Consider the following 26707-nt stretch of genomic DNA (forward strand, 5'->3'; position numbering starts at 1 on the left):
TTCATTTCTGCTGAGCCATAACAGGAACTCCTATTTTAACTTTTAAAGAAAACTAGTTTTTTGATGACTAGTGTTTAGGTAAATTTCTCATACTGAAATATTTTAAGTCTGAAGACTTCTTAGAAATTAATCACTGGAATTCGAATACAGACAGCTGTTGTTAAAAACATACAGGTACGGACACGCACAATCTAATTCACTAATCAGAAACTCACTGATTTTGTATGATCTGGTCGTGGGGCAATAACAGGAGGAGCAGTCTCTTCATCATCATCGTCTTCCTCTGTTACTACTGCTGACGTTTCCGATCCCTTGGTATGCAGCTGCATTTATCACATGAGCAAAGGAAGGAGGACAAGTCAAGTATTAGGATACTTTAGAATATGACTACCTCTCCTTTTTAACATACCTGAAAAAACTATTTAATAGCTCACTTCAAAACAATAGAACCTCACCAGTACTAATCTTATAATCATTTTAAAAAGTAAAGGCAATTGTATACATTATAGAAAAGTAAGTTTATAAAGCAGATATATACAGTAAATACCAGTATTCTTTTTTTCTTTTTTCTTTTGCTTTTTAGGGCCACACTCATAGCATATGGAAGTTCCCAGGCTAGGCATCGAATTGGAGCTACAGCTAACAGCCGACACCACAGTCATAGCAACGTGGGATCCAGGATCCGAGCCTCATCTGTGACCTGCACCACAGCTCACGGCAATACCTGATCCCTGATCCATTAAGCAAGGTCAGGGACAGAACCCACACCCTCATGGATACTAGTCAGATTCATTTCTGATATTCCACAATGGGAACTCCCCAATAACAGGTTTTTTTTGTTTTGTTTTGTTTTCTAAGGCCATACATGAGGTCTATGGAAGTTCTCAGGCTGGGGGCTGAATTGGAGCTGTAGCTGCCTGTCTACACCACAGCTATGTAGGATCTGAGCAGCATCTGTGACTTACACCACAGTTCATGGCAACACCAGATCCTTAACGCACTGAGTGAGGCCACGGATCAAACCTGCGTCCTCATGGATACTAGTTGGGTTCGTTGCCACTGAGCCACGCCAAGAACTCCCTAATACCAGTATTATTAAGAGAGAATTCATGCCTTTTAACTAGTTCAAAAATAAACAATCACTTTATTTTTTAAGTCCAAAACCAAAAATCTTCTGGGCTCTGTATAAGTTAGAGTCATTCTCAGTTATTTAAAACAGCCAGACTAGAGTTCCCTGGTGGCCTAATGGTTAAGGATCCAGCATTGTCACTTCTGCAGAGCAGGTTCAACTCCTGGCTCATGAACTTCCACATGCCACAAGTGCAGCCAAAACAAAAACCAGCCAGATTCACCAACAAAGTTGTGGCTAAAGAAGGAAAAGAGAAAGGCATTATCCTTTTTTAAGTTTTTTGGCTGCCCCCCACAGCTGTGGCAACACCAGATCCTTAACCCACTGCACCAGAGCAGGAACTCCAAGGCATCATCCTTTATACAGAGTTTATTATATGACAGGTGTGCGCTAGGTAGGTATTTTACGTGATATTATATGCAGTCAAATAACTCCAGGAGATTGTTTCCTCCAAATTAAGGAATGGAAAATAAAACAACTGTTTGCAGGAAGTATTTGTGCTTACATGATAACTTAAAATTTCAGACAACTCTGAAGATTTTAACAGGCTTCCATTATTCAGTATATTTCCATAGTCTATATTCAGTAGGATGATGCTACAGGAGAATGTTGGCAAGTTCTTTTTTTTTCTTTTTAGGCCGCACCCACGGCATATGGAGGTTCCCAGGCTAGGGGTCAAATCAGAGCTACAGCTGCCAGCCACAGCCACAGCCACAGCCAAGTGGGATCTCACCTGCGTCTGCGACCTATACCATAGCTCATGGCAATGCCAGATCCTTAACCCACTGAGTGAGACCAGGGATCAAACCTTCGTCCTCATGGATACTAGTCAGATTCATTTCCACTGAGCCTGTTGGCAAGTTCTTTGTATTCATGTTTATATATAGAAATGTTATCAAAAGTAGCTAAACTACTCTAAAGATACCAAGTTTTAATTACTTTAAGCATCATCTAAGGAAATTCTATTTGCTTAACATGGCTTCTTCAACTTACCAAGTGGGTAGCAAAAAAATACATAATTAAGTAATTATTTCTTTTCTTTTTGCTTTTTAGGGCCACACCCATGACATATGGAATTTCCCAGGCTAGGCGCTGAATTTGAGCTGTAGCCACTGGCCTATGGCACAGCCTCAGCAATGCTAGATCTGAGCAGAGTCTGTGACCTACACCCGAGCTCATGGCAATGCCGGTTCCTTAACCCTGAGTGAAGCCAGGGATTGAACCTATACCCTCATGGATACTAGTTCAATTTGTTTCCGCTGCACCACCAAGGGAACTCCTAAGTAGTTATTCCTGATGGATATAGTTAATTTTAGAAAGTAAAATAAAACTGAGTTTTTTGGTGAGGATAACTGAAATTAGAACAGGAGCTATAAGAAATAACATATTAACTTACTGCTGGTGTTCCAGAAGGGAAGCCATCTTTCTCTGAATACAAAACAGAAAATAATGCTAAGTTCAATTCAAAAAATAAAACAACTTCTCTATAATAAAAGATAAAGCAGAGCAAGTAAAATATTCTTAGACTGATTTCAAGTTGAATTAAGTCAAGAAAAATATTATCAGTATTCAAACATTAATTTATACAAGTTTATAAAACTCAAATTTAACAGAACTCTGTAAATTTGCTAAAAACACTGAACTGTGTACTTCAAGTGGGTGAATTTTATAGTATGAAATTACACCTTAATTTAAAAAAGCTTACACCTCTCAATCTGTAGTTATTAAAATAAAACATAAGTTTATTTATAGCAATATTTACTTCAGCAAATTGCCTACTGAGGAACTTAAAGCAACCAACCACTTAGACAATCCTAAATGTGCAAAGGAAAATTGTTTAATGCTTTACTTTTTAAAATGCCCAGACACACACACACATATGGATTCATATATATGTATTAATATACCATTTTCTGTTCAAAAACTGTAAAGAGATTATTCACTCACACAGATTGACACAAAAGTTCTAGGGACAAATCTGACCTTTTGCTTATACTAAGCAAAAAGGTCAAAATCATTTGCCAAGTGGTCTCTATTTCTTCCTTCAACAAAGCCCTTATTTCTGTAAGGATGTAATCAAATAAGTATAATTAATTAAAACTACATGTATGATTTTAGCTCAATCATACTGTTTTTTAAACTATTTATGACTTGAAAGGACAGAGAAATATATTAAGTGACACTGGAATGTAATTAGCAAAATCCACATCGAGGGAAACAGGACTAATGATTCTGTTTTTCTTTAACAAATAAATTGTGAAAAAGAGGGAGGGAGAGCTAGTGTGAGGGAGGAAGAGCCTAAATACCAAGAAATTCAAGAGATATAGCAATCAACTGTAATGGATGGACTTTCTTCTAATCCTTATTTGAACAAATAAACGAATATCTAGTGATATTCTATTTCTGGTTTGAAATTCTTTTAGTTCTAATGCTTACTTTATGTTTATATATTTGATGAGTTTCAACTTTTTTTTTTTTTTTTTTTTTTTTTTTGCTTTTTAGGGCTGTACCAACACACATGGAAGTTCCTAGGCCAGGGGTCAAACTGGAGCCATAGCCACCGACCCATGCAACAGCCACAACAATGCTGTATCTGAGCTGTGTCTCAACCTACACCACAGCCCATGGCAACACCAGATCCTCAACCCACTAAGCGGGGCCAGGGATCGAATCTGAAACCCCATAGATCCTAGTAGGGCTCGTTAACCACCTAGCCACAAAGGGAACTCAAGTTTCAACTTCTGAGTAGACAAACATTTTTTATTTCAAAGTCTATATGCTTATATATAGTATAGCAACCCTTCTCCTGCCCCACTAACAATAAAGATATTCCTAGTATGAACATGCCTATAAATCAGCCTCTTTCCATTTTATTGCTGGAACTCATTGAAAAGCAGTGAAGAGACAACAAAAGACCAAAACACCCACTTTTGGCAAAACCAGGAAATTGATATAATCCCCAGATTCCAAATTATGCCTAAGAGCTGCCCACATCAGTTTACAAAAGACAGATCTACGCAGGGGAAAAAGCTGAGGCAACCACCGCAGCTTAGCTTTTGATTTTTCCAGAAGCAATCTTTTTATCTACAAGTGCTCCCCAACTCTGTGATCCCATTTAAGCCAGCCTTTTACCAGGTCTGATGTCTTACCAGGAGGAGTAAAGCTCAGGTATTTCTGCTTCACTGTGTTGGAGTCGTAGAACTTTAAGACATCCAGCACAGCCTGAGGATTCTTCTTTTGCTCTAGTTTGGTGATATTGGAGGTCTGTAATAATCGAGCCCACTGTTCTGGCATGCCCTAAGAAAGAGGGATTCAGAAATTAGTTGTTTTGAATGGCTCTAATAAGATCAATTTCCAGAGGTTAAGTGACAAATCAATCTACACAATTGTGCTCTGGCTAAATTCTAAAAGGCCTGGTTTTCTGAATCTATTTTGCATAATTACAATCATTAAGCTCAGCTCCCTAGGAAAAAGATAATACAAACACTTTTATAAGAAAAGAAAAACACTAAGAATTCACGGTTTACATATAGACAGAAAAGTTAACTTCAAGCTTAATACTGAAAGGAAAGTTTGAGTACTGCTTGATAAATGAGTCCCTACTAGGTACACTTACAGTGAATTCTCCAGTGACAGCATCAAAACCAACATGGATGGTGTGCTCAAAATCAGACGGAGGAGAAATTTCTGGCCTTTCCTTCTCTTTCTTCTTACTTCCTAGAGGGCATTAAAAAAACAGCTTACTTAAATAAGATTAATAAAGGTACACATAATCCTGTTCACATTTTTCCTAAAACAGATTAGGAACAAAATTATTCTAAAGAAGAGATTTTCCCTAAAAACACTGGCTCTTAAGGAAACTGACAAATCAAGTACTGAAACTTATTCTATCAAGTGGGGGTGGGGTCAACCAGTGTCTTGATTAAAGAGACGCATAGACTAACCCAGCACCAGGCCTGAATAAAAGCCTCAGAACAGGAGAGAAGGCCACTTAGAATACTGGTTCTCTCATAAATGAAGAGCCCTCAGAAAATGACTCATTTGGAAAATAAAGTTTATCAAGTCCTATTTCAAGTGAGCTATCCACATCTAGAAAGAACAATTTACATTACTACGACTGTGGAAAATATACACTATATACAAGGGCCATTTCACCTTTCTTACCGAACTCTACTCTTTTTTTTTTTCTTTGCTTTTTAGGCTGCACTTGCAGCATATGATAGTTCCCAGGCTAGGAGTCAAATCAGAGCTCTAGCTGCCGGCCTACGCCACAGCCACAGCAATTCGGGATCCAAGCCAAGACTGCGACATATACCATACTTCACAGCAATGCTGGATCCTTAACCCACTGAGTGAGGCCAGGGACTGAACCTGTGTCCTCATGGATACTAGTTGGGTTCACTACCGATGAGCCACGATGGGAACTTCTAACTCTTCCTTTTTATTGAAGTTGGTAACTGCTATACTTTAGGATTTCCCAGTTTTTCTGTGGTTCCATCAGTTATTTTTGCAACATTTCTGCCACATACCTATTAATAATATTCTCTCTAAATTCAAACACATCAATCCCCCTCATTCCCAAGCTACCATGCTCTCAGAACCTTTTGCTCTAATATGCAGCAGTTTATGCCTAGGCTTCTGGCACAGCTACTAGTTCTAGGACATTCCTTCACTCATGCTAGCATCTATTTTCTGTATCTTATGTTTTTCTTTTCTTGGCATACCTCTTTAACTGATATTTCTTGACTATCTATATGTGTTTAGGTTGAAAATATCTCCCCCTCCCCTCTGAATTTCTTCTAATTTTCAGTGTTGCCATTTAGAAGGCCGATGCCACTCTGATTTTCATTTTGAACCACTACTGAAAATTAACTGACTATATATATGCATGGCGCTATTTCTGTATGTTCAACTCTGTTGGGATAATCTCTTTATCTTATGCCAATAGTATCGGACTATCTGGATTACTGTAGCTTTACAATAAGCACTGAAACTACATAGTATAAACCTTGTAATCATTTCTTTTCTAAAAAATTGGCTCTATCCTAGGTTTTTTGCATTTTCACATGAATTTTAGAATGAACCTGATTCTACAAAAAACCTGCTAGGATTCTGACTGAGACGGCATTGAGTCAATAAATCATTGTTGGGAGAACTGATTTAGTAACAATATTGAATCTTCTAATCTATGAAAACAGCGACTCTCCATTTATTTAGGTCTTTTTAAATTATTCTCAGCAATGTTCTTTTATTATTTTTTTATTTTGGCTGTGACTCTGACATGTGGAAGTTCTCAGGCCAGGGATAGACCCTGCACTATAGCTGTAACCAGAGCCACAGCAGTGATGATGCCAGATCACCAACCCATTGAGCCACCAGGGAACTCCTCTCAGCAATGTTTTATAGTTATCACTGTACAGATGTTACTGCTTTTGTCGGATTTCTGCCAGAGTATTTCAAAAAGCCTCGTGCCATTGCAAATGGTACAATTTTTAAATTTCGTTATTCTACAAGTTTGTGTAGAATTAGTAATAGCTCTTCCTCAAATGTTTGCTAAAATTTACCATGGAGCCATCTGAGTCTGATAATTTTCTTTGTGGGAAGGCTAGTCACTATAAACAAAATTTTCCTAAGAAACATAGGATTGCCAGGATTTTACCTATTTTTTCCTTGAGTGAGCTTTGAAAACCTGTGTCTTTCAAGAAAATTTCCCACTTTATCTAATGTATTGAATTTAGTTGTATAGTATTTGTTCGTAATATTACCTTATCTTTAAATAACTCTAAAATCTAAAGAGATGCCATCTCTGTCACTCTCAATATTGGAAATTTGTGTCTTCTCTGCCTCCCCACTACCCCACCAAGCTTGATAAAAGTTTATCTATTTTATTGATATACTCAACAAGTTAGTTTTTTGGTTTCATTAATTTTTCTGTATTTTTTAAAAATTCCATTGATTTCTTTTCTTTTTCTTTTTCTTTTTTTTGTCTTTTTGCGATTTCTTGGGCCGCTCCCATGGCATATGGAGATTCCCAGGCTAGGGGTCCAATCGGAGCTGTAGCCGCCAGCCTACACCAGAGCCACAGCAATGCGGGATCCAAGCCGCGTCTGCAACCTACAACACAGCTCACGGCCACGCCGGATCGTTAACCCACTGAGCAAGGGCAGGGATCAAAGCCGCAACCTCATGGTTCCTAGTTGGATTTGTTAACCACTGTGCCACGACGGGAACTCCACCATTGATTTCTACTTTGATTTTTATTATTTATCTTCATGTACTTACTTCGGATCTCATCTGCTCTTCCCTTCGAGTTGATTAAAATGACAGCTGAAATCATTGATTGGAAATTTTTTTTTTTTTTTTTTTTTTTTTTTTTTTTTTTTTTTTTTTTTGTCTTTTTGATATTTCTTTGGGCCGCTCCTGCGGCATATGGAGGTTCCCAGGCTAGGGGTCCAATCGGAGCTGTAGCTGCCAGCCTACACCGGAGCCACAGCAACGTGGGATCCGAGCCGCGTCTGCAACCTACACCACAGCTCACGGCAACGCCGGATCATTAACCCACTGAGCAAGCGCAGGGATCGAACCCGCAACCTCATGGTTCCTAGTCGGATTCGTTAACCACTGCGCCACGACGGGAACTCCGGAAATTTTTTTTATCTTTTCTTTTTTTTATATCCCCATGAGCAATATATGAGGGTTCTGGTTGCTCCACATCTTTAGTAATATTTTGTTGTCAGTCTTTGGAATGTTTGCTGTTTTTTATTATTTTTATTTTTTTTTTCTCAATATTCCCTTGTTTTTCTTAGTTTTTTTTTTTAATTGTTATTTCCCCAATACAATTTTTTTTCCTACTGTACAGCATGGTGACCCAGTTACACATACATGTACACATTTCATTTTCGCACATTGTCATGCTCCATCATAAGTGACTAGACATAGTTCCCAGGGCTACACAGCAGGATCTCATTGCTAATCCATTCCAAAGGCAATAGTTTGGATCTATTAACCCCAAGCTCCCAATCCACCCCACTCCCTCCCCCTCCCCCTTGGCAACCACAAGTCTATTCTCCGAGTCCATGATTTTCTTTTCTGTGGAAAGGTTCATTTGTGCCTTATATTAGATTCCAGATATAAGTGATATCATATGGTATTTGTCTTTCTCTTTCTGACTTACTTTACTAAGTATGAGAGTCTCTAGTTCCATGCATGTTGCTGCAAATGGCATTATGTCATTCTTTTTTATGGCTGAGTAGTATTCCATTGTGTATATATACCACATCTTCCGAATCCAGTCCTCTGTTGATGGACATTGGGGTTGTTTCCATGTCTTGGCTATTGTGAATAGTGTTGCAATGAACATGCGGGTGCATGTGTCTCTTTTAAGGAGAGTTTTGTCCAGATATACACCCAAGAGTGGGATTGCAGGGTCATATGGAAGTTCTATGTATAGTTTTTTAAGGTACCTCCATACTGTTCTCCATAGTGGTTGTACCAGCTTACACTGCCACCAACAGTGCAGGAGGGGTCCCTTTTCTCCACACCCCCGCCAGCATTTGTTATTTGTGGATTTAATAATGATGGCCATTCTGACTGGTGTGAGGTGGTACCTCATAGTAGTTTTGATTTGCATTTCTCTAATAATCAGTGATGTTGAGCATTTTTTCATGTGCTTGTTGGCCATCTGTACATCTTCCCTGGAGAAATGTCTATTGAGGTCTTTTGCCCATTTTTCAATTGGGTTGTTGGCCTTTTTGCTGCTGAGTTGTATAAGTTGCTTGCATATTCTAGAGATTAAGCCCTTGGCAGTTGCATCATTTGAAACTATCTTCTCCCATTCTGTAAGTTGTCTTTTTGTTTTCTTTTTGGTTTCCTTTGTGAAATCTTTCTTTTCTAATACAGACGTTTAATACTATAAATTTCTTCTAAGTACTGCTTTAGCAACATCATACAGATATTTGAATTTTAATTTTCATCTAGTTTAATATATTTCTTACTTCAATTATTGGGAAGGCGGTTTTTTTTTTGGGGGGGGGGTGCGTATCCACAGCATGCAGAAGTTCCTAGATCAGGGATCAAACCCTTGCCACAGCAGCAACACTGGACCCACTGTGCCACAAGAGAACTCCTATTGGGAAGTGTTTTTATTTACTTTCCAAATTATTTCCAGAGATCTGTTACTAATTTCTAACTTAATTATATTGTGGTCACAGAATATACTTTGTGAGTTGAGTCTTCCTGAATTTATTGATAGTTTTAGAAATTTTCTGTCTACTTGTTCTACCAATTATTGCAGTGTACTAGAATCTGCAACTATATTTATCTATTTCTTCCTGTAATTGTTTTTGCTTTGTGAATTTTGAAGCTCTGCTTAGTGCATAAATGTTTAGTTTTGTTATACCATATTGATGACTAGACCTTATGATAATTATAAAATATTTTACTTCTTATACCTTAACTATTCAGAAGAGTATGTCTTTTTTTTTTTTTTTTTTTTGTCTTTTTTTGCCTTTTCTAGGGCCACTCCCATGGCATATGGAGGTTCCCAGGCTAGGGGTCGAATTGGAGCTGTAGCCACCGGTCTACACCAGAGCCACAGAAACTCAGGATCCAAGCCTCGTCTGCAACCTACTCCACAGCTATGGCAACACCGGATCCTTAACCCACTGAGCAAGGTCAGGGATCAAATCCACAACCTCATGGTTCCTAGTTGGATTCGTTAACCACTGAGCCATGACGGGAACTCCAGAAGAGTATGTATTTCTTGGGGGGGGGGTTATCCTGTAGCATATGGAAATTCCCAGGCTAGGGGTTAAATTGGAGCTGCAGCCATAGCCACAGCCACAGCCACACTGGCTCTGAGCCACATCCCCGACCTATACCACAGCCTGCAGCAACACTGGATCCTTGATCCACTGAGTGAGGCCAGGGATTGAACCCACATCTTCTTGGATACCAGTCAGGTTCATTACCATTGAGCTACAAGGGAACTCCAGAAAAAAAAAAAAAAAATATATATATATATATATATATATATATATTTTTTTTTTTTTAGGGCTGCACATGAGGCATATGGAGGTTCCCAGGCTAGGGGTTGAATTGGAGCTGTAGCTGGATCCGAGCCACATCTGCGACCTACACCACAGCTCATGGCAATGGCGGATCCTCAATCCACTGAGTAAGGCCAGGGATCAAACTTGCATCCTCGTGGATCCTAATCGGTTCATTAACTGCTAAGCAACGAAGGGAACTCCAGAGAGGAATATTTCTTGTCTAAAATCTACTTTGATATTAACATAGCCAGTCCAGGTTTCTTTTCATTGTTAGCATACTTTACTACTTTGTATTCCTAAAAATATCTGTGAACTTTGTTCTGGGACATAGATAAATGCTTCTAAGCTGTCTATTCATAAAGGAGAGAAATACATTTAGAAAACAAGTGATCCCTTTAGGTATTATTTTTTAAACTTTTGTTAGGCAAGACTGGAGCAGCATTTAACCTAGGGCTAATTCTGTCCCACTACTGAGGCAAGACCTCCATCCAATATTTTGTACTCTGAATGATGGGAACAGGAAATATTCTGGGCACTGTGTGAGCTTAAGGGCTGTTTCTTCTAATAATTTCCAGTAGTTTTTTTTTTCTCCAGCTTTGGGTAGCTTCCTCACATGTATGTGCTACTGAGGACTCAGTATTTTCTCTCTTTCTGTTCAGCTCTTTTCTCTCTGGTACTGATTCCTAACTTGCAGCCTTGGTTTCCCCAATTCTCAGCTCTGTTTTTCAACTTTAGGAGACCATTTAATTGTCTCTCCCTATGCTGTAAACTCTCAGGCAATAAGTTAAATCAATTGTAGGACACATCTCATTTGTTTCCCATCTCTTAGGCATCACTTTCCTTTACTGTTTGATGTTCAATGTCTTGAAAACTGTTGTTTTGTGTATTTTCTCCCAGTGTTTTTTTAATTTTTTTCCTTGTAGGGAGGTAAATCCTTGTTACTCCACCTTGAGCAGAAGAATAACAGGTCTTGTTGTTTTATCTGTGGTATAATGAAATTTCAGAATGTTGTGATATGATATGGTCTTCATTCATTCATTGTGTTGAATACTCAGTGACAACCCTTCCACCTGGAAATCATATTCTTCAGATCTACGAATTTTTTCCTACTCTTTGATTATTTTCTTCGTCATTATTCCATCCCGCCTGGTCTGATCTTATAACCGTTATCTTTCTCTCATATACTTCATCTTTGTATTTTTAGCCATCTGGGAAATTTTTCTTGACTATCTTCCAATTCTCTGCCTATTGACATCTTTTGCGTTGGTAATCTTAACTACTGATATTCCAAGAATTATTTTTCATTGTTCTCTTATTGATCATTTTCCTGAGAATACTTTTGTTATTTCATGGGTATACTTTATCTTCTCTCTGAAGATTATACTGTTTATATGTGTATAGAGATTAGGTTTTTCTTCCCTCCTTGTTTCTTCTACATTACTTTCTTTATCCCCTGTTGTTTTGCACTCTTATCTTAAGGGTTTTTTCCTCAAATGTCTGGTAATCCTTTGCTGTCTACTCACACAGAAAAGTATTAAGTTAACTAGGAGATAAGTCAGCTTTTTCATTAAAGATGGGGATAGGGTATGGGGTATCCAAAACATTTTTTCCCCAAGACATTCTGTTTATTCCAAGAAAAATCTTTCAGTCTCTTTTCTGAGGGCTTTGACTCAAGATAAAAGTTCTCTAAAAGCACAGCAGAAGAAAGGAGTTCAGTATGTTAACTTTCTAGAATCTGCTTTTTTTATTCTGATACTATAGCTTTCTGACTCCTCTCACATGAATAAGGACCCTCTCAGATTTAATTCTCCTCCAAATAAATGCAAATATTTTGTTCTTGTGTCCTCCACAAGAATAGAAGTTATATTTACATGGCTATGGGATAAAAGAGGTGCCCCCCAAGGGCCTCCAACTCATCCTACATAGACTTTCAATCAATTCCCCTCCCCCCCTTTTAGCTTAGTATTACACACAACCCCCCCACCCCCACCCCCCACTGTGTGTCTCTAAATCCTGAGTCTCTGAGATTTTTTACAAGGGAAGCTGGTTCGTTTCTCATAAACATTCCTCTCCGCAAATGCTTAGGATGTCTTCCTCTGTTCTGCTTAGTCAGTTACCAATTCTCCACCACTTCAATCTTCCAAATACATATTGAAATCATTTGTATATTACTGTCTCCTCTCCCATTCTCTTTGCCCTTGCAATAGAAAAAACAAACAAACATTTTTTTTTTTAAATTATCATTTTTGTTGGGTCTGGGGAGAGTAAATAGAGGCATATGGTCAATTTGCTGCTACGTTTAACCAGAAAATTCTCCTAATAGGCCATGGTAGGTATGCAGGGCACAATGGCTGTGGAAAGGAGCACAGGGAAATGCAACTATTAAACATAATATAAATTTTGCTACCTTTACAACTCTTGTAAAACAACTTAGATTCCACTAGACTGTGAGTAATCTGAGGTCATGCCCCTACTTTCTCTATTATTATTCTGTCCTTTGACTTCTAACTTGGCATCTGGCATATAGGAGGAAATTTTTATTAATCAACTATAAATGAATAGTTTACTTTTTACATTGACTCTGAACCACTGGCAGAAAAGAAAAACATAATTTCATGTACTATATAAAAGTATTTGTTTCTTCTTTTTTTAAAAATCTTCTCACCATCCTGCTTCTGATATCTATATAGCTGGGAAAGGTGCTATTTTCTTATATGACTCTGATTACAGATGACTGGCCCAAGGTAGTCATCTAATTCAAGCCATGTCAGTCACAGTTCCCCACACACTCCCAGCCAATTAGCTTGGTCCAGGGGTAAATACCTAAGTCAGACTTGGCACCCTTAGAATCAGTCTCTAGCCAGTGAACACAGGAAATAAAGGCCAGGAACAATTGAGGGCTGTACTTCCTAACGCACAGGGAAATAAAAAAAAATAGTCTGATATAAGAAAGAAATATGATCATACACATAGAATAGGGAAAAAACAAGACATATTGCAAGAGAATCCCTCGTTCCTATTGTGCCTAAGGCCTAGCTATATTTTTCAACTTGGGAATGTTTAAAAATTTAGAGATATTTAATAAATGTTTCATATATAAAAGGAGTATAGAATAAAATGTTAAAGAAGAGAAAATGATTAAGCAGAACTTGAGACACAATACCCTACAAATCTGCTTAATTTCATTTGTTTTTATATAACACACATACACATAAACAAATACTCCCTATATTTCACTAGTCCTAGCAGGACAGGAAAGAGCTATTAAAAACGGTACTAAAACAAAAAAATACTGAAGCATGTCTCAAATCAAACAATGTACTGGAAGAATATTGCTATGTAAACAGAATCACTACTTTATTATTCTGAAATCCAAGAACTACAAGGACCACCACCACCAAAAAGCCACAATCATCTATCTACAGGAGGTCCACTCAATAACTGGATTACTTGATGGGAAGTAATGGACCAGGGAAAGAAACTTCTTTTAATAAAAATGCACAATTTGAGAGTGGCACAGCAGAAACTAATCTGACTAGTATCCATTTAGATGCCGGTTTGGATCCCTGGCCTCACTCAGTGGATTGGGGATCTGGCATTGCCATGAGCATGTGTAGGTCGCGGACACAGCTCGGATCCTGTGTTGCTGTGGCTGTGATGTAGGTTGGCACCTGTAGCTCCTATTCAACCCCTAGCCTGGGAACTTCTACCTGCTGTGGGTACGGCCCTAAAAAAGCATAAAAAGAAAAAAAGCACAACTTGTTAGTCTACTAGGGTAAAAAAAGACTCAGAATTATTTTTCAACTTCATGAGACAACAAAAAAAGCAGGCAGGCAGCAATCTTCAACTAAGAGGTGGGGACCCTGAGTGATACACTGCACAAAAAGGTACTTAAAAGAATCCTAATCCTAAATATGCCACTACCACATCCTTTAAGGCCATCTTCTTTTAGGCTACACTTGAGCTAGAGTCCAAGGCTAAAAATGTCCCTACTTCTTTAAAAGGAAGACTTTTCTGTTTTAACAGCATCAGTGTCACCCCTTTGCTCTTTTTTTTTTTTTTGGTCTTTTTGCCTTTTCTAGGGCCACTCCTGCGGCACATGGAGGTTCCCAGGCTAGGGGTCTAATCAGAGCTGTAGCCACCGGCCTATGCCAGAGCCACAGCAACTCGGGACTGCAACTGGGACTGCAGGCCGCGTCTGCGACCTACACCACAGCTCATGGCAATGCCAGATCCTTAATCCACTGAGCAAGGGCAGGGATCAAACCCGTAACCTCATGGTTCCTGGTTGGATTCGTTAACCACTGCGCCACGATGGGAACTCTGATCACCCCTTTGTTCTAATGACCCAGAACAGTTTCAAACTGCTGACAAGTTTACTTGTCCCACCACACAGAAGGGTATTCTCTAGGAAATAGGCAAGAGTATGGGCTATTACTAATCTCAGAATTAGATTTTTAAGCCAGAAGGGACACTTACAGTTCTAAGTCTGTCATCTTCATAACCAACTAGAGGTGACAGTGTCTACAGCTTGAATAATTAGATGTGAAAACTGCTTTAGTTTATAAATACACACCACACAAAACTAAGTAACTGAATATAGCTTTTAAAAATAAGCCACAACAATGGCTCATTGCCATTTTCATTATGAAAACTACTGGACTCGTTAAGCCCATTTCTCACCTGGACTACTGCAAAATCCTCCTAACTAGTTTCCAACTTCAGTCTTAGATCTCCACCAAAAACTATTTTCTACACAGCTACCAGTCTTGCCTATGTAAGATAGAAATGTGACCAGGTCTCTCCCCTGTTTAAAATTCTGTAATGGTTCCCCAGGAAACAGGATAAAATCTGAGCTCTGCAGCATGGAATACAAGGCCCTTTATGACCTGCTCCTTGCCCACCTCTTTATTTAGCCTATTCTGCTGTCGTAGTTTCCTTCACACATCATGGTGTAATTCTCTCTTGCTCTCTGCTTTCAGATCACAATGGACATATCCTCCGTGAATGTGCTAGGATTCCTCCTATGGCTGGGCCACTGAAACTCTTTTCTAGACATGGAACACACTTTTAAACTATCAAAATCTGGAGTTCCCGTTGTGGCGCAGCAGAAACGATTCCGACTAGGAACCATGAGGTTTTAGGTTCGATCCCTGGCCTGGCTCAGTGGGTTAAGGATCCGGTGTTGCTGTGAGCTGTGGTGTAGGTCGCACAGGCAGCTCAGATCTGGTGTTGCTGTGAGCTGTGGTGGAGGCTGTAGACGCGGCTTGGATCTAGGGTCGGCCGGCAGCAACAAATCTGATTAGACCTCTAGCCTGGGAACCTCCATATGCCTTGGGTGTGGCCCTGAAAAAAAAAAAAGGACAAAAGACAAAAAAAAACACACCTATCAAAATCCTACTATTTTCACCTACTCATCCTATAATCTTCAGCTCTAATACCAGTTTCTTTAGAAAGCCATCACAGACATGACAAACATCTTACTCTACCCCTATTATCACTTCTCACAGTTTGAAGTTATAGGATGCAGTTTCTGATTACTTCCATGAGGGCAGGGATATCATTTGCTCTACTTACATGTAATGTCTGATGACTCACAAAGTGCAAGATACATAATTAAGAGGGTTGTGAAAAGTTTATGCAGTCAACTTGTTATAAAAGGTATAATTTCTTTTTTTTCCCCCTTGACTTTTTATGGCCACATCTGTAGCATATGGAAGTTCCTGGGCCAGGGGTTGAATTGGAGCTGCAGCTGCGGCCTATACCATAGCCATGGCAACATGGGATCCAAGCCACAACTTTCAGCAACACTGAATCTTAACCCACTGAGCGAGGTCAGAGATTAAAGCATCCTCACAGAGATAATGTCAGGTTCTTAACCTGCTGAACCACAATGGGAACTCCTATAATTTCTAATTTTCTTTCTTTCTTCTTTCCTTCTTTCTCTCTCTCTCTCCCTCTCTCTTTCTTTCTTTGTCTTTTTGTCCTTTTAGGGCCGTATTCACGGCATATGGGGGTTCCCAGGCTAAGGGTCTAATTGGAGCTGTAGCTGCCGGCCTGCGCCACAGCCACAGCAACACCAGATCCGAGACATGTCTGCAACCTACACCACAGCTCACGGCAATGTCGGATCCTTAACCCACTGAGCAAGGCCAGGGATTGAACCCACAACCTCATGGTTCCTAGTCAGATCTGTTTCCTCTTCGCCACGATGAGAACTCCAATTTCTAATTTTCTTAATATTTCCAGTAATACTAACTAAAACCAATAATTAATAACTGAAGATACTCTAGAATCTTTTTTTTTTTTCCTTTTTGGCCTCCCAGTGGCATAAGGAGTTCCCAGGCCAGGGATCAGAACATGCGTCCCAGGATTTCAAAGACACTGTTGATCCTGCTGTGCCACAGCAGCAATGCAGTCTTTTTTTTTTTTAATGAAAGTATTAGCTGCCTGTTAATAAGGACGGCAATAAGGGATATAAATTTGAATAGAATAAAATTAATATATTTATTTTTATTTATTTATTTTTTGTCTTTTTTGGCCTGCACCTGAGGCACATGGGGGTTCCCAGGCCAGGGGTCGAATGGGAGCTGTACCTCCAGCCTATGCCACAGCCACAGCAATGCCGGATCCAAGCTGCATCTGCAAACTACACCACAGTTCACCACAACACTGGATCCTTAACCCACTGAGCGAGGCCAGGGATCGAACCTAAGTCCTCATGGATGCTAGGCAGATTCATTTCTGCTGAGCTATGATGGGAACTCCCCAAATTACTATCTTTGGACTAGCCTTTACATTAGCAATGACAAAGATCTTAGGATTGTTTTAATTTTTTAAAATAAAAATAACATTTTCCTCTTATTCTTCTGTTTCAAGATGACAGACGAAGCACAGACAGTAGTCCTCCCCTTTTATGCTACACTTCTTTATTCATCATGGAACAAAATCTATGCGGAATACCCAAAGAGGAAGAACAGTTAGAATAAAACTAGAAAGAGCAACAGCAGCTCAGGATATAGGCAGGAGAATGCAACTGCAGATAGATTTCTGTATTCATAGAAACATGAATGTGCATACACATCTACTTTCCTGACCCTCATTCCTAATCCTGAAGGTTCAAGTCCCTTCAAAAGTACTATGATGGCCATTCTGGCTGGTGTAAGGTGGTACCTCATCATGGTTTTGATTTGCATTTCTGTAATAATGAGTGACGTTTAACATCTTTTCATGTGTTTCTCGGCCATCTGTATGTCTTTTTTGGAGAACTGTCTGTTTAGATCTTCCGCCCATTTTTTGATGGGGTTGTTTGTTTTTTTGGTATGGAGCTGCAGAAGTTGTTTATAAATTTTGGAGGTTAATCCCTTGTCAGTCGATTTATTTGCAAAGATTTTCTCCCATTCTGTGGGTTGTCTTTTTGGGTTGTTTAGGGTTTTCTTTGCTGTGCAGAAACTTTGAAGTTTGAGTAGGTTCCATTTGTTTATTTTTCTTTTTATTGTCAATACTCTGAGAAGTGGATCTGAGAAGATGTTGCTGAATGGCCATCATCCAAAAGTCTACAAACAGCCAGAATGGCCATCATCCAAAAGTCTACAAACAATAAGTGCTGGAGAGGGTGTGGAGAAAAAGGAACTCTGGTACACTGTTGGTGGGAGTGTAAATTGGTGCAACCACTGTGGAAAGCAGTATGGAGATGCCTCAGAAAACCAAATATAGAACTACCATTTGATCCAGCAATCCCACTCCTGGGCATCCATCCAGAGAAAACCACAACTCGCAAAGACACATGTACTCCAATGTTCATTGCAGCACTATTTACAATAGCCAAGACATGGAAACAACTTAAATGTCCATCGACAGAGGAGTGGATCCAGAAGATGTGGTACATATACACAATGGAATATTACTCAGCCATCAAAAAGAACGAAATACCAGCATTTTTAGCAACATGGATGGACCTAGAAACGATCATGCTAAGTGAAGTCAGTCATACAATGAGACACCAACATCAAATGCTTTCATTGACATGTGGAATCTGAAAAAAGGACAGACGGAACTTCTTTGCAGAACAGATGCTGACTCACAGTCACTGAAAAACTTATGGTCTCTGGAGGAGACAGTTTGGGGGGTGGGGGGATGTGCTTGGGCTGTGGGGTGGAAATCCTGTGAAATCAGATTGTTATGATCATTATACAACTACAGATGTGATAAATTCATTTGAGTAATAAAAAAAAAATGAAGGAAAAAAAAAGTATTATGAATCTGACTAGGAACCATGAGGTTGCAGGTTTGATTCCTGGCCTTGCTTGGTGGGTTAAGGATCTGGTGTTGCCATGAGCTATGGTGTAACATTAGATGAACATCAGAAATTCACCTGAGGATTTAAAAAATTAAAAGCAAAACCAAAACTGATCCCAGGTAAGCTCCTCAAGACTGATTCAATTGATCTGGACATGGAAGCAACCTAAATGCCTACTGATATAGGAGTGGATAAAGAAGATGTGGTACATATACACAATGGAATATTACTCAGCCATAAAAAGAAGGAAATAATGCCATTTGCAGCAACATGGATGGACCTAGAAACCATCATACTAAGTAAAGTTAGGCAGTGAAAGACAAACATCGTTTGATATCACTTATATATGGAATCTTAAAAAAGGATACAAATGAACTTATCTGCAGAATAGAAACAGACTCAGACTTGGAAAAACTTATGATCATCAAAGGGGACAAACAGGTGGTGTGGAGGGAAGGACTGGGGGTTTGGGATTGGCCTATGCACACTGAGGTATATGGAATGACTGGCCAATGGGGACCTGCCATGTAGCACAGAGAACTCTATCCAATATTCCGTGATAATCTATGTGGGAAAATAATCTGAAAGAAAATGGATGTGTGTATATGCATAACTGAATCATTTTGTTGTACAGCAGAAATTATCACAACCTTACTAATCAACTAGACTTCAATAAAACTTTTAAAAAATGGGAAAAAAAGATTAGCAGTAGGAAGTTATTACATCTTAGATATAGTCAACATAAAAAAGAAAGGGAGTTCCCGTCGTGGCGCAGTGGTTAACGAATCCGACTAGGAACCATGAGGTTGCGGGTTCTATCCCTGCCCTTGCTCAGTGGGTTAATGATCCAGCGTTGCCGTGAGCTGTTGCAGACGCGGCTCGGATCCCGCGTTGCTGTGGCTCTGGTGTAGGCCGGTGGCTACAGCTCCGATTGGACCCCTAGCCTGGGAATCTCCATATGCCGCAGGAGCGGCCCAAGACCAAGAAATAGCAAAAAGACCGAAAAAAAAAAAAAAAAAAAAGAAAAGAAAGGACTTCAGAAATCATCATTAAAAAAAAGTAATGGATGTTAATTACAGACCTCAAAAGCTGCTAAACCTAAAGACAATCAGAGCCATCTCTAGGACCCCAGTACCTTCACTCTCCCTTTGTTAGGGGGAGAGTTAGTTACTTTAGTTAGTTACAACTGAGAAGTATTTCTGGTAAAAAGGAAAAGAAATGGGAATTAAAGAAGTGAAAGATTCTTCTTTTTCTCTTTTTTTTTTTCTTTTTAGGGCTGCACCAACAGCACATGGATATTCCCAGACTAGGGGTCGAATCAGAGCTGCAGCTGCTAGCCAACACCACAGCCATGCCAGCACTGGATCTGAGCAGCATCTGTGACCTATGCTACAGTTTTCAGCAATACTGGATCCTTAACCCACTAAGTAAGGCCAGGGATTGAACCTATATATTCCCATGGATACTAGCTAGGTTCTTAACCCACTGGGCCACAATGGAAACTCTAGTGAACTGAAAGATTCTTAATATGGTCAGAGAGACAGCCAAGCTCTTTCACATTTATGTAAATGTATATTCAATTTGCTCATAAATCCTACCATTTACCCAAAGTGCTGTACCCTTTCTCTTTCGTGCTCTTCTTTTCCCCTTTCCAAGGCTGTCTTTAAGTATGTTTTATCCTGTCTTAAGCATTCCCTACCCCATTTTGTATTCTTTCCATAGACAAGTTATTTCAACCATTATTAGAGTAATTTCTTCTGGTACTAACTTCCATAATTTTTTTCCTAATCTCCACAATCATAAATATCATGTTTATACTGTCATTTTTGGGTTTTCCTAATTAAAGTAGGAAGTCCACTGACTTACTACTATGGAAGATTAGGATTTAGTGCTCTTTAACACATACATTTTTCATCTTCTTCCCAGATATACTTTTTGGTTCATTTCCTCATTTCCCCCTTTATCTTTTTTATTAATCCAGTCTAAGCACATACATTTTTTCATTCTCAAACATGCCAAATACACATGCTACCACTTCAGTTAAACTTAAAAAACATGGAGTTCCCATCATGTCTCAGCAGTTAGTGAACCCAATTAGCATCCATGAGAATTTGGGTTTGATCCCTGGCCTCGCTCAGTGGTTAAGGATCCGGTGTTGCCGTGGCTGTGGTGTAGGCCAGTGGCTAAAGCTCCAGTTGGACTCCGGCCTGGGAACCTCCATCTGCCACAGGTGCAGCCCTAAAAGACAAAAAAAAAAAAACAAAAACAAACCCAAAAACTTTCATGAGGCTTTTTAGTGACAACCTCATGTGAAATCCTAAAAATAAGAGGAATATTAGAAATAAGAGCTATAGGGAGTTCCCGTCGTGGCACAGGGGTTAACGAATCCGACTAGGAACCATGAGGTTGCGGGTTTGGTCCCTGCCCTTGCTCAGTGGGTTAAAGATCTGGCATTGCCGTGAGCTGTGGTGTAGGTTGCAGATGCGGCTCGGATCCCGCGTTGCTGTGGCTCTGGTGTAGGCTGGTGGCTACAGCTCTGATTCAACCCCTAGCCTGGGAACCTCCATATGCCGCAGGAGCGGCCCAAGAAATAGCAAAAAAGACCAAAAAACCCCTAGCCTGGGAACCTCCATATGCCGCAGGAGTGGCCCAAGAAATAGCAAAAAGACAAAAAAAAAAAAAAAAAAAAAAGAAATAAGAACTATACATTACAATGAAGTTTTTCAACTGTTTAAAGATATGCCTGCATATCCAAGTTCTCTTAAGATGTGATTCTCAATTAATACTGACTATATTACCTCATTCAAATTTTCACTGATTATATATTTTTAACTCTCAAATTAAATGTATATTTATTATTATATACAAAGCACTGTTTTATTCCATTTGGGTTTATCTCTCCCATGTAAATTAGATATATAAGTGAATTATATTTTCACCTCCACTTATGTCTGTCAGAGTCATACTGCCATGCTTAATACAATAAAATAAACTAATCCCTAACTTTAATTCTAATACCCATTACAGTCCATAATCCCTTATCCACTTCTAAAATCCACAAAGCTCTAAAAACCAGAAGTTTTTTCCTTAGGTTTGGCACCAAAACAAATTTAGTGAATTCAACTTATGTGAGACTACTTCCAGTCTTTACCTCACTTTGTGTCGCTAGACCACTGGTCCTTAACTGGAGGTGATTTTGTCCCACAATGACATCTGGCAATATCTGGAGACATTTTCAGTTGTCACAACTGGGTAGAAGGTGCTACTAACATAGAGTGGGTAAAAGCTAGAAGTGATGCTTAACATCCTACAGAGCTCAGGACAGATCCCCGCAACATGGCATTATTTGGCCCCCAAATGTCAATCTTACTGAGACTGAGAAACCCTGGACTAGACTCTTGTTTATGGAAGACACATTACTGAGTGTTGACTCAGATAAATCTGAGGGTATTAGAGAATACATGATAAAAAAGGCAGCATTACTACTACTCAAAAAGTCCTGAAGCTGCAACCTATGCCATAGCTGTGGCAACACTGAATCCTTAAACCTACGGTGAAGGCTGGGTACTAAACCCACACTTCCACAGAGACAATGCCAGATCCTTAACCCAGTTCACCACAGTGGGGAAACTCCTATGAGGTCAGAAAGGCTTTTATTCCCCCTCTTTTTAGGGCCACACCCACGGCATATGGAGATTCCTAAGCAAGGGGGTCCAATCAGAGCTAAAGCTGCCAATCCAGGCCACAGACACAGCTCATGGCAATGCCTGATCCTTAACCCACTGAGAGAAGCCAGGGATAGAACCCTCAACCTCACGGTTCCCAGTCAGATTCGTTTCTGCTGAGCCACAATGGGAATTCCAGAAAAACTCTTCATTACAAAACACAGTTGGCTCCATAGATTTCGGACAGGGGACTGTAGACTCTGTATTTCCATTCTTATAATAGTAGTCATTGTTAAATACCACAAATCTCACTAATGTTGGGAAGCCATAAGCTATGGCCCAAGTCTTAGAAAATGAAGGAGTACAGAAATTCACCAGACATACCAAGTAGGATGAGCAACAACTTTAGTTTTATTCTTCTCTATCACAATTTAAAATAAACTACCCTTTCTAATAGTGCCCACATAACATCATCATTTGTATGTTTACTGTTCCCGCCATAAAAGATACCAACTTAATATACTTTAATTTAAGAGATATCAAAACCAGTAATAGAAAATAGTAACTGAGACTCTTGAAACCATAGTAACTATTTACCTTTCTCTGTGCTTGAGAATATAGAGATGATTTTATTCCTGGGCTTTTTTTCCTCTGGAACAGAGGGCAAAGGTTTCAAACTGTGATTGGCTGACAAAGGGTCTTTGCCTCCAGTACTAAAAATGGTACTGCTCATTCGCACAGGGGGTGCTGGAGGCTTGTCTTCCAGTTCTCCGTTATCAGACATGATTCAGAATTATGATACGGCCTGAAAGAGATAAGCAAAAGCATACAGTTAATAACAAGGTAAAAAATGATATGGATAAGCACAAGACAGTAATAATCCCCACCCCCACTTCAAATTAGAAAATGGTATCCATTTAGAGTTGAATTTGTAAAATTTACGAGATGAAATTGGTTTTCAGTACAGGCAATCTCTCCTCACAAAGTTGGTAAATGGCTAGCTAGCTGAGGGAATCTCTGAAAAGCCATAATCTGTTAAGAGGACTAGAATAATTTTTGGAAAGCATGATGACAATAACATATCAAAGCATATCCTAATCAATTGATTCTAACAGTAAATGTTCTCATGAACAAACAGACAACATGGAGTCTTAAAAAAAGATAATTCTAAGAGGATGACTGTGTCCCAACCAGCCAATAAAAGGATGTGTCTCCGATAGATCTATTTTTAGAGCAGAGATAGATGCTGGCTATTAAAAATATCAACCATTAGCCTCGAAATTTGACTCCATGCTCTCTAGCCTTGTGATTACAACTTAACCTCCATATAAACTTTCCCAAAGGATGAGAATGTGCCACTGATACAATATTTGGTTTCTTTGAAAATTTGACAATCTAACTACATATGTTAGTTAGTCCTTTGTAAGTCTGGGAACGCTGACAGAAGTAAATCCAGAGCTTGGCCAAATCCCAGGGTTCTTCTGTCATCCTGTGATGCCCTATCCAGGCAGTCACGTTACCTTCCCCCTCATCCACAAAGCTAATTCAGCAGAAATTTCAACCTTGTTTGCATATACTTATATACACATTCATTTTATGTCTTAATTTTTTTTTTTAATTTTTTCTCTTTTGTCTTCTTAGGGCACACCCACAGCATATGGAGATTCCCAGACTAGGGGTCTAATCAGAGCTGTTGCTGCTGGCCTACACCACAGCCACAGCAACTCCAGATCCTTAACCCACTGAGCAAAGCCAGGGATCGAACCCACAACCTCATGGTTCCTAGTCAGATACGTTTCTGCTATGCTATGATGGGAACTCCATTTTATGTCTTTTAAAAAAGTGTATTACACACATTTACAATCAGCCCTAGGAGTTCTCATCATGGCTCAGGGGTTAACGAATCCGACTAGTATCCAAGAGGATACAGGTTCAATCCCTGGCCTTGTTCAGTGGGTTAAGGATCTGGTGTTGCCGTGAGCTGTGGTGTAGGTTGCAGATGCGGCTCGGATCCCTCGTTGCTGCGGCTCTGGCATAGGCCAGTGGCTTTAGCTCAGATTCGACCCCTAGCCTGGGAACCTCCACATGCTGAGGGTGCTGCCCTAAAAAGACAAAAAAATCAAATCAAATCAAATCAAATCAGCACTAAAGGAGAGGGGATGCCAAACTTATAGATGAGCTCTGATACAAAAGTATATATGTTAGACATGGATGGAACTAGAGACTCTCATACTAAGTGAATTAAGTCAAACACCATATGATATTACTTATACCTGGAATATAATAAATGGCACAAATGAACCTTTCTACAGAAAAACAAATTCATGGACTTGGGAGAATAGACCTGTGGTTGCCAAGGAGGGGGAGAGGGAGGGAGTGGGATGAACTGGGAGTCTGGGGTTAGTAGATGCAAACTACAGCATTTGGAGTGGATAAGCAATGAGTCTGCTGCACAGCACAGGGAACTGTGTCCAGTCACTTGTGACAGAACATGATGGAGGATAATGTTAGAAAAAGAATGTATATATATGTGTGTTGTGTGTGACTGAGTCACTTTGCTGTACAGCAGAAATTGACAGAACATTATAATCCAACTATAATAGAAAAAATAAAAATCTTACAAAAAAGTATATATGTTAGGAAATAACACAATACTTTTTTTTTGGTAATTATATTCTGATTTGATTATAAAGTTATTAAATATATGTAAGTGAACAAAACCTTGTATATGTATAATCTGGCGTGGCTGTGGCTGTGGCATAGGTTGGCAGATGCAGCTCCATTTCGACCCCTAGCCTGGGAACTTCCATATGCTGCAGGTGTGGCCCTAAATAGAATTAAAAAAAAAAAAAAAAAAAAAAGAATGCCAACTGTTTTTTGGATAAAATTAAAAATAATTTTTAAAACATTCTATTTAGTTTGAACGTTAGTACCTGAAGAAAAGTAGGTACAATTTGAGAATTGATAAAGAATTGTACCTAATTTCACTCTAAATCTTATAGCTTTCGTTTTCCTCGACAGCAATACTACTGTATATTTTATATGCCATGTGATAGTTATTTTTCAGCCTACAAAAGAGGAAGAAAGAGTGAAGGTAAAGGAGAAAAATAAACATTTCTGGGGCTAACTAGCTGGAAAATGCAGTAAAAAAGATCTGTACCTGTGTATGTGAAAGACTGCCTAAAGTGAAATTAAACTACTGGTGATCAAAGGAAGAAGAAATGAGGGTGGGATCAAGAAGGTAATGCAGAAAACAGAAAACGTACAGTCAGATGATTTTTTTTTTTTTGCTTTTCAGGGCAGCGTCAGACCCTTAACCCACTGAACTGGGCCAGGGATCAAACTCACATCCTCATGAATACTAGCTGGGTTTGGGTTCTTTTTTTTTTTTTTTTTTTAATGATTTTAATTTTTTCCATTATAACTGGTTTACAGTGTACTAGTCGGGTTCTTAACCCACTGAGCCACAAGGGAAACTCCCAGATGATTCCTCTAAACCAGCTGGTCACAGCATGTGGATTACTTGATGAATTGATAAGTGAAGACAGATGTTTACCCATTATGTGACCAAACATTAAGGCAAAACAGATTAACCCTAGAGCAGCTCATTTTTATCTTTTTCTTTTTTAGGGCTGCACCTGAGGCACATGGAAGTTCCCAGGCTAGGGATTCAATTGGCACTGCAGCTGCCAGCCTATACCACAGCCACAGGAAAGCCAGATCCGAGCCACATCTATGAACGACACTGCAATTCACGACAACACTGGATCCTTAATCCACTGAGCCTGGGCACAACCTCATGGATACTAGTCAGGTTTGCTACTGCTGAGCCACAACAGGAACTCCTAATTTTTATCTTTTTTTTTTTTTTTTTTTCCTGTTTTAGGGCTGCATCATCAGTATACGGAGGTTCCCAGGCTAGGGGTCAAATCAGAGCTGTAGCTGCTGGCCTACACCACAGCCATAGCAATGCAGGATCTGAGCCGAGTCTGCAACCTACACCACAGCTCATGGCAACGCCGGATCCTTAACCCACCGAGCAAGGCCAGGGATTGAACCTGTGTCCTCATGCATGCTAGTCAGATTCATTTCTTCTGAGCCACGATGAAACTCCACTGATTTTCATCTTAATCACCAGTTACAATATAAAAATTGCACATTCAGATTTTGAATACACTGTGAATGCTCCTTCTTATGCATATTAAATTAAAAAATCGGGATAATATAACAAAATTCCAAAATGCATTTGCATGCATTTATTAGCCAAGACATTAACAGTGGCTATTTGTGATTAAACAGTAATTTCTAAACTTCATCATAGCTGTGGTTAAAAAAAGATCAATATGAAACAGCCAGGGAGTTCCCTGGTGGCCTAGCAGTTAAGGGAATGCCACTGCTGTGGCTCAGGTTTGATCCCTGGCCTGGGCACAAGCCACGAGCAAGGCAAAAAAAAAAAAAAAAAAAAAAAAAAGCCAGGGTTCAATAATTTTTTAGTGTGAACTGACTACAAATCCTTTCCCTGAGGCTGGCTCATATATGGAACATGATTAGAAACTGCCAATGT

The 26707-nt window shown here is 39.4% G+C and overlaps 1 protein-coding gene across 4 annotated transcripts in view; it reads right to left on the reverse strand.

Moving 5' to 3' along the window:
* The window catches only part of PAK2 (p21 (RAC1) activated kinase 2), a 107385-nt gene that overhangs the window by 35900 nt on the left and 44778 nt on the right, over positions 1 to 26707 (reverse strand). For all 4 annotated transcript variants that reach the window (XR_002337855.1, XM_021070136.1, XM_021070137.1 and 1 more), the window contains exons 2-6: positions 22741 to 22948; positions 4746 to 4846; positions 4279 to 4426; positions 2526 to 2557; positions 216 to 323 (exon numbers count right to left, since the gene is read on the reverse strand). Coding sequence is in view for 3 of the 4 variants with exons in the window: in XM_021070136.1 (XP_020925795.1) it covers positions 216 to 323; positions 2526 to 2557; positions 4279 to 4426; positions 4746 to 4846; positions 22741 to 22927 (576 nt within the window). In the remaining variant the exon portion in view is untranslated. The remainder of the gene's footprint in view (positions 1 to 215; positions 324 to 2525; positions 2558 to 4278; positions 4427 to 4745; positions 4847 to 22740; positions 22949 to 26707) is intronic.

This window comes from Sus scrofa, chromosome 13, assembly GCF_000003025.6.
Source record: "Sus scrofa isolate TJ Tabasco breed Duroc chromosome 13, Sscrofa11.1, whole genome shotgun sequence".
Classification (NCBI taxonomy): Eukaryota; Metazoa; Chordata; class Mammalia; order Artiodactyla; family Suidae; genus Sus; species Sus scrofa.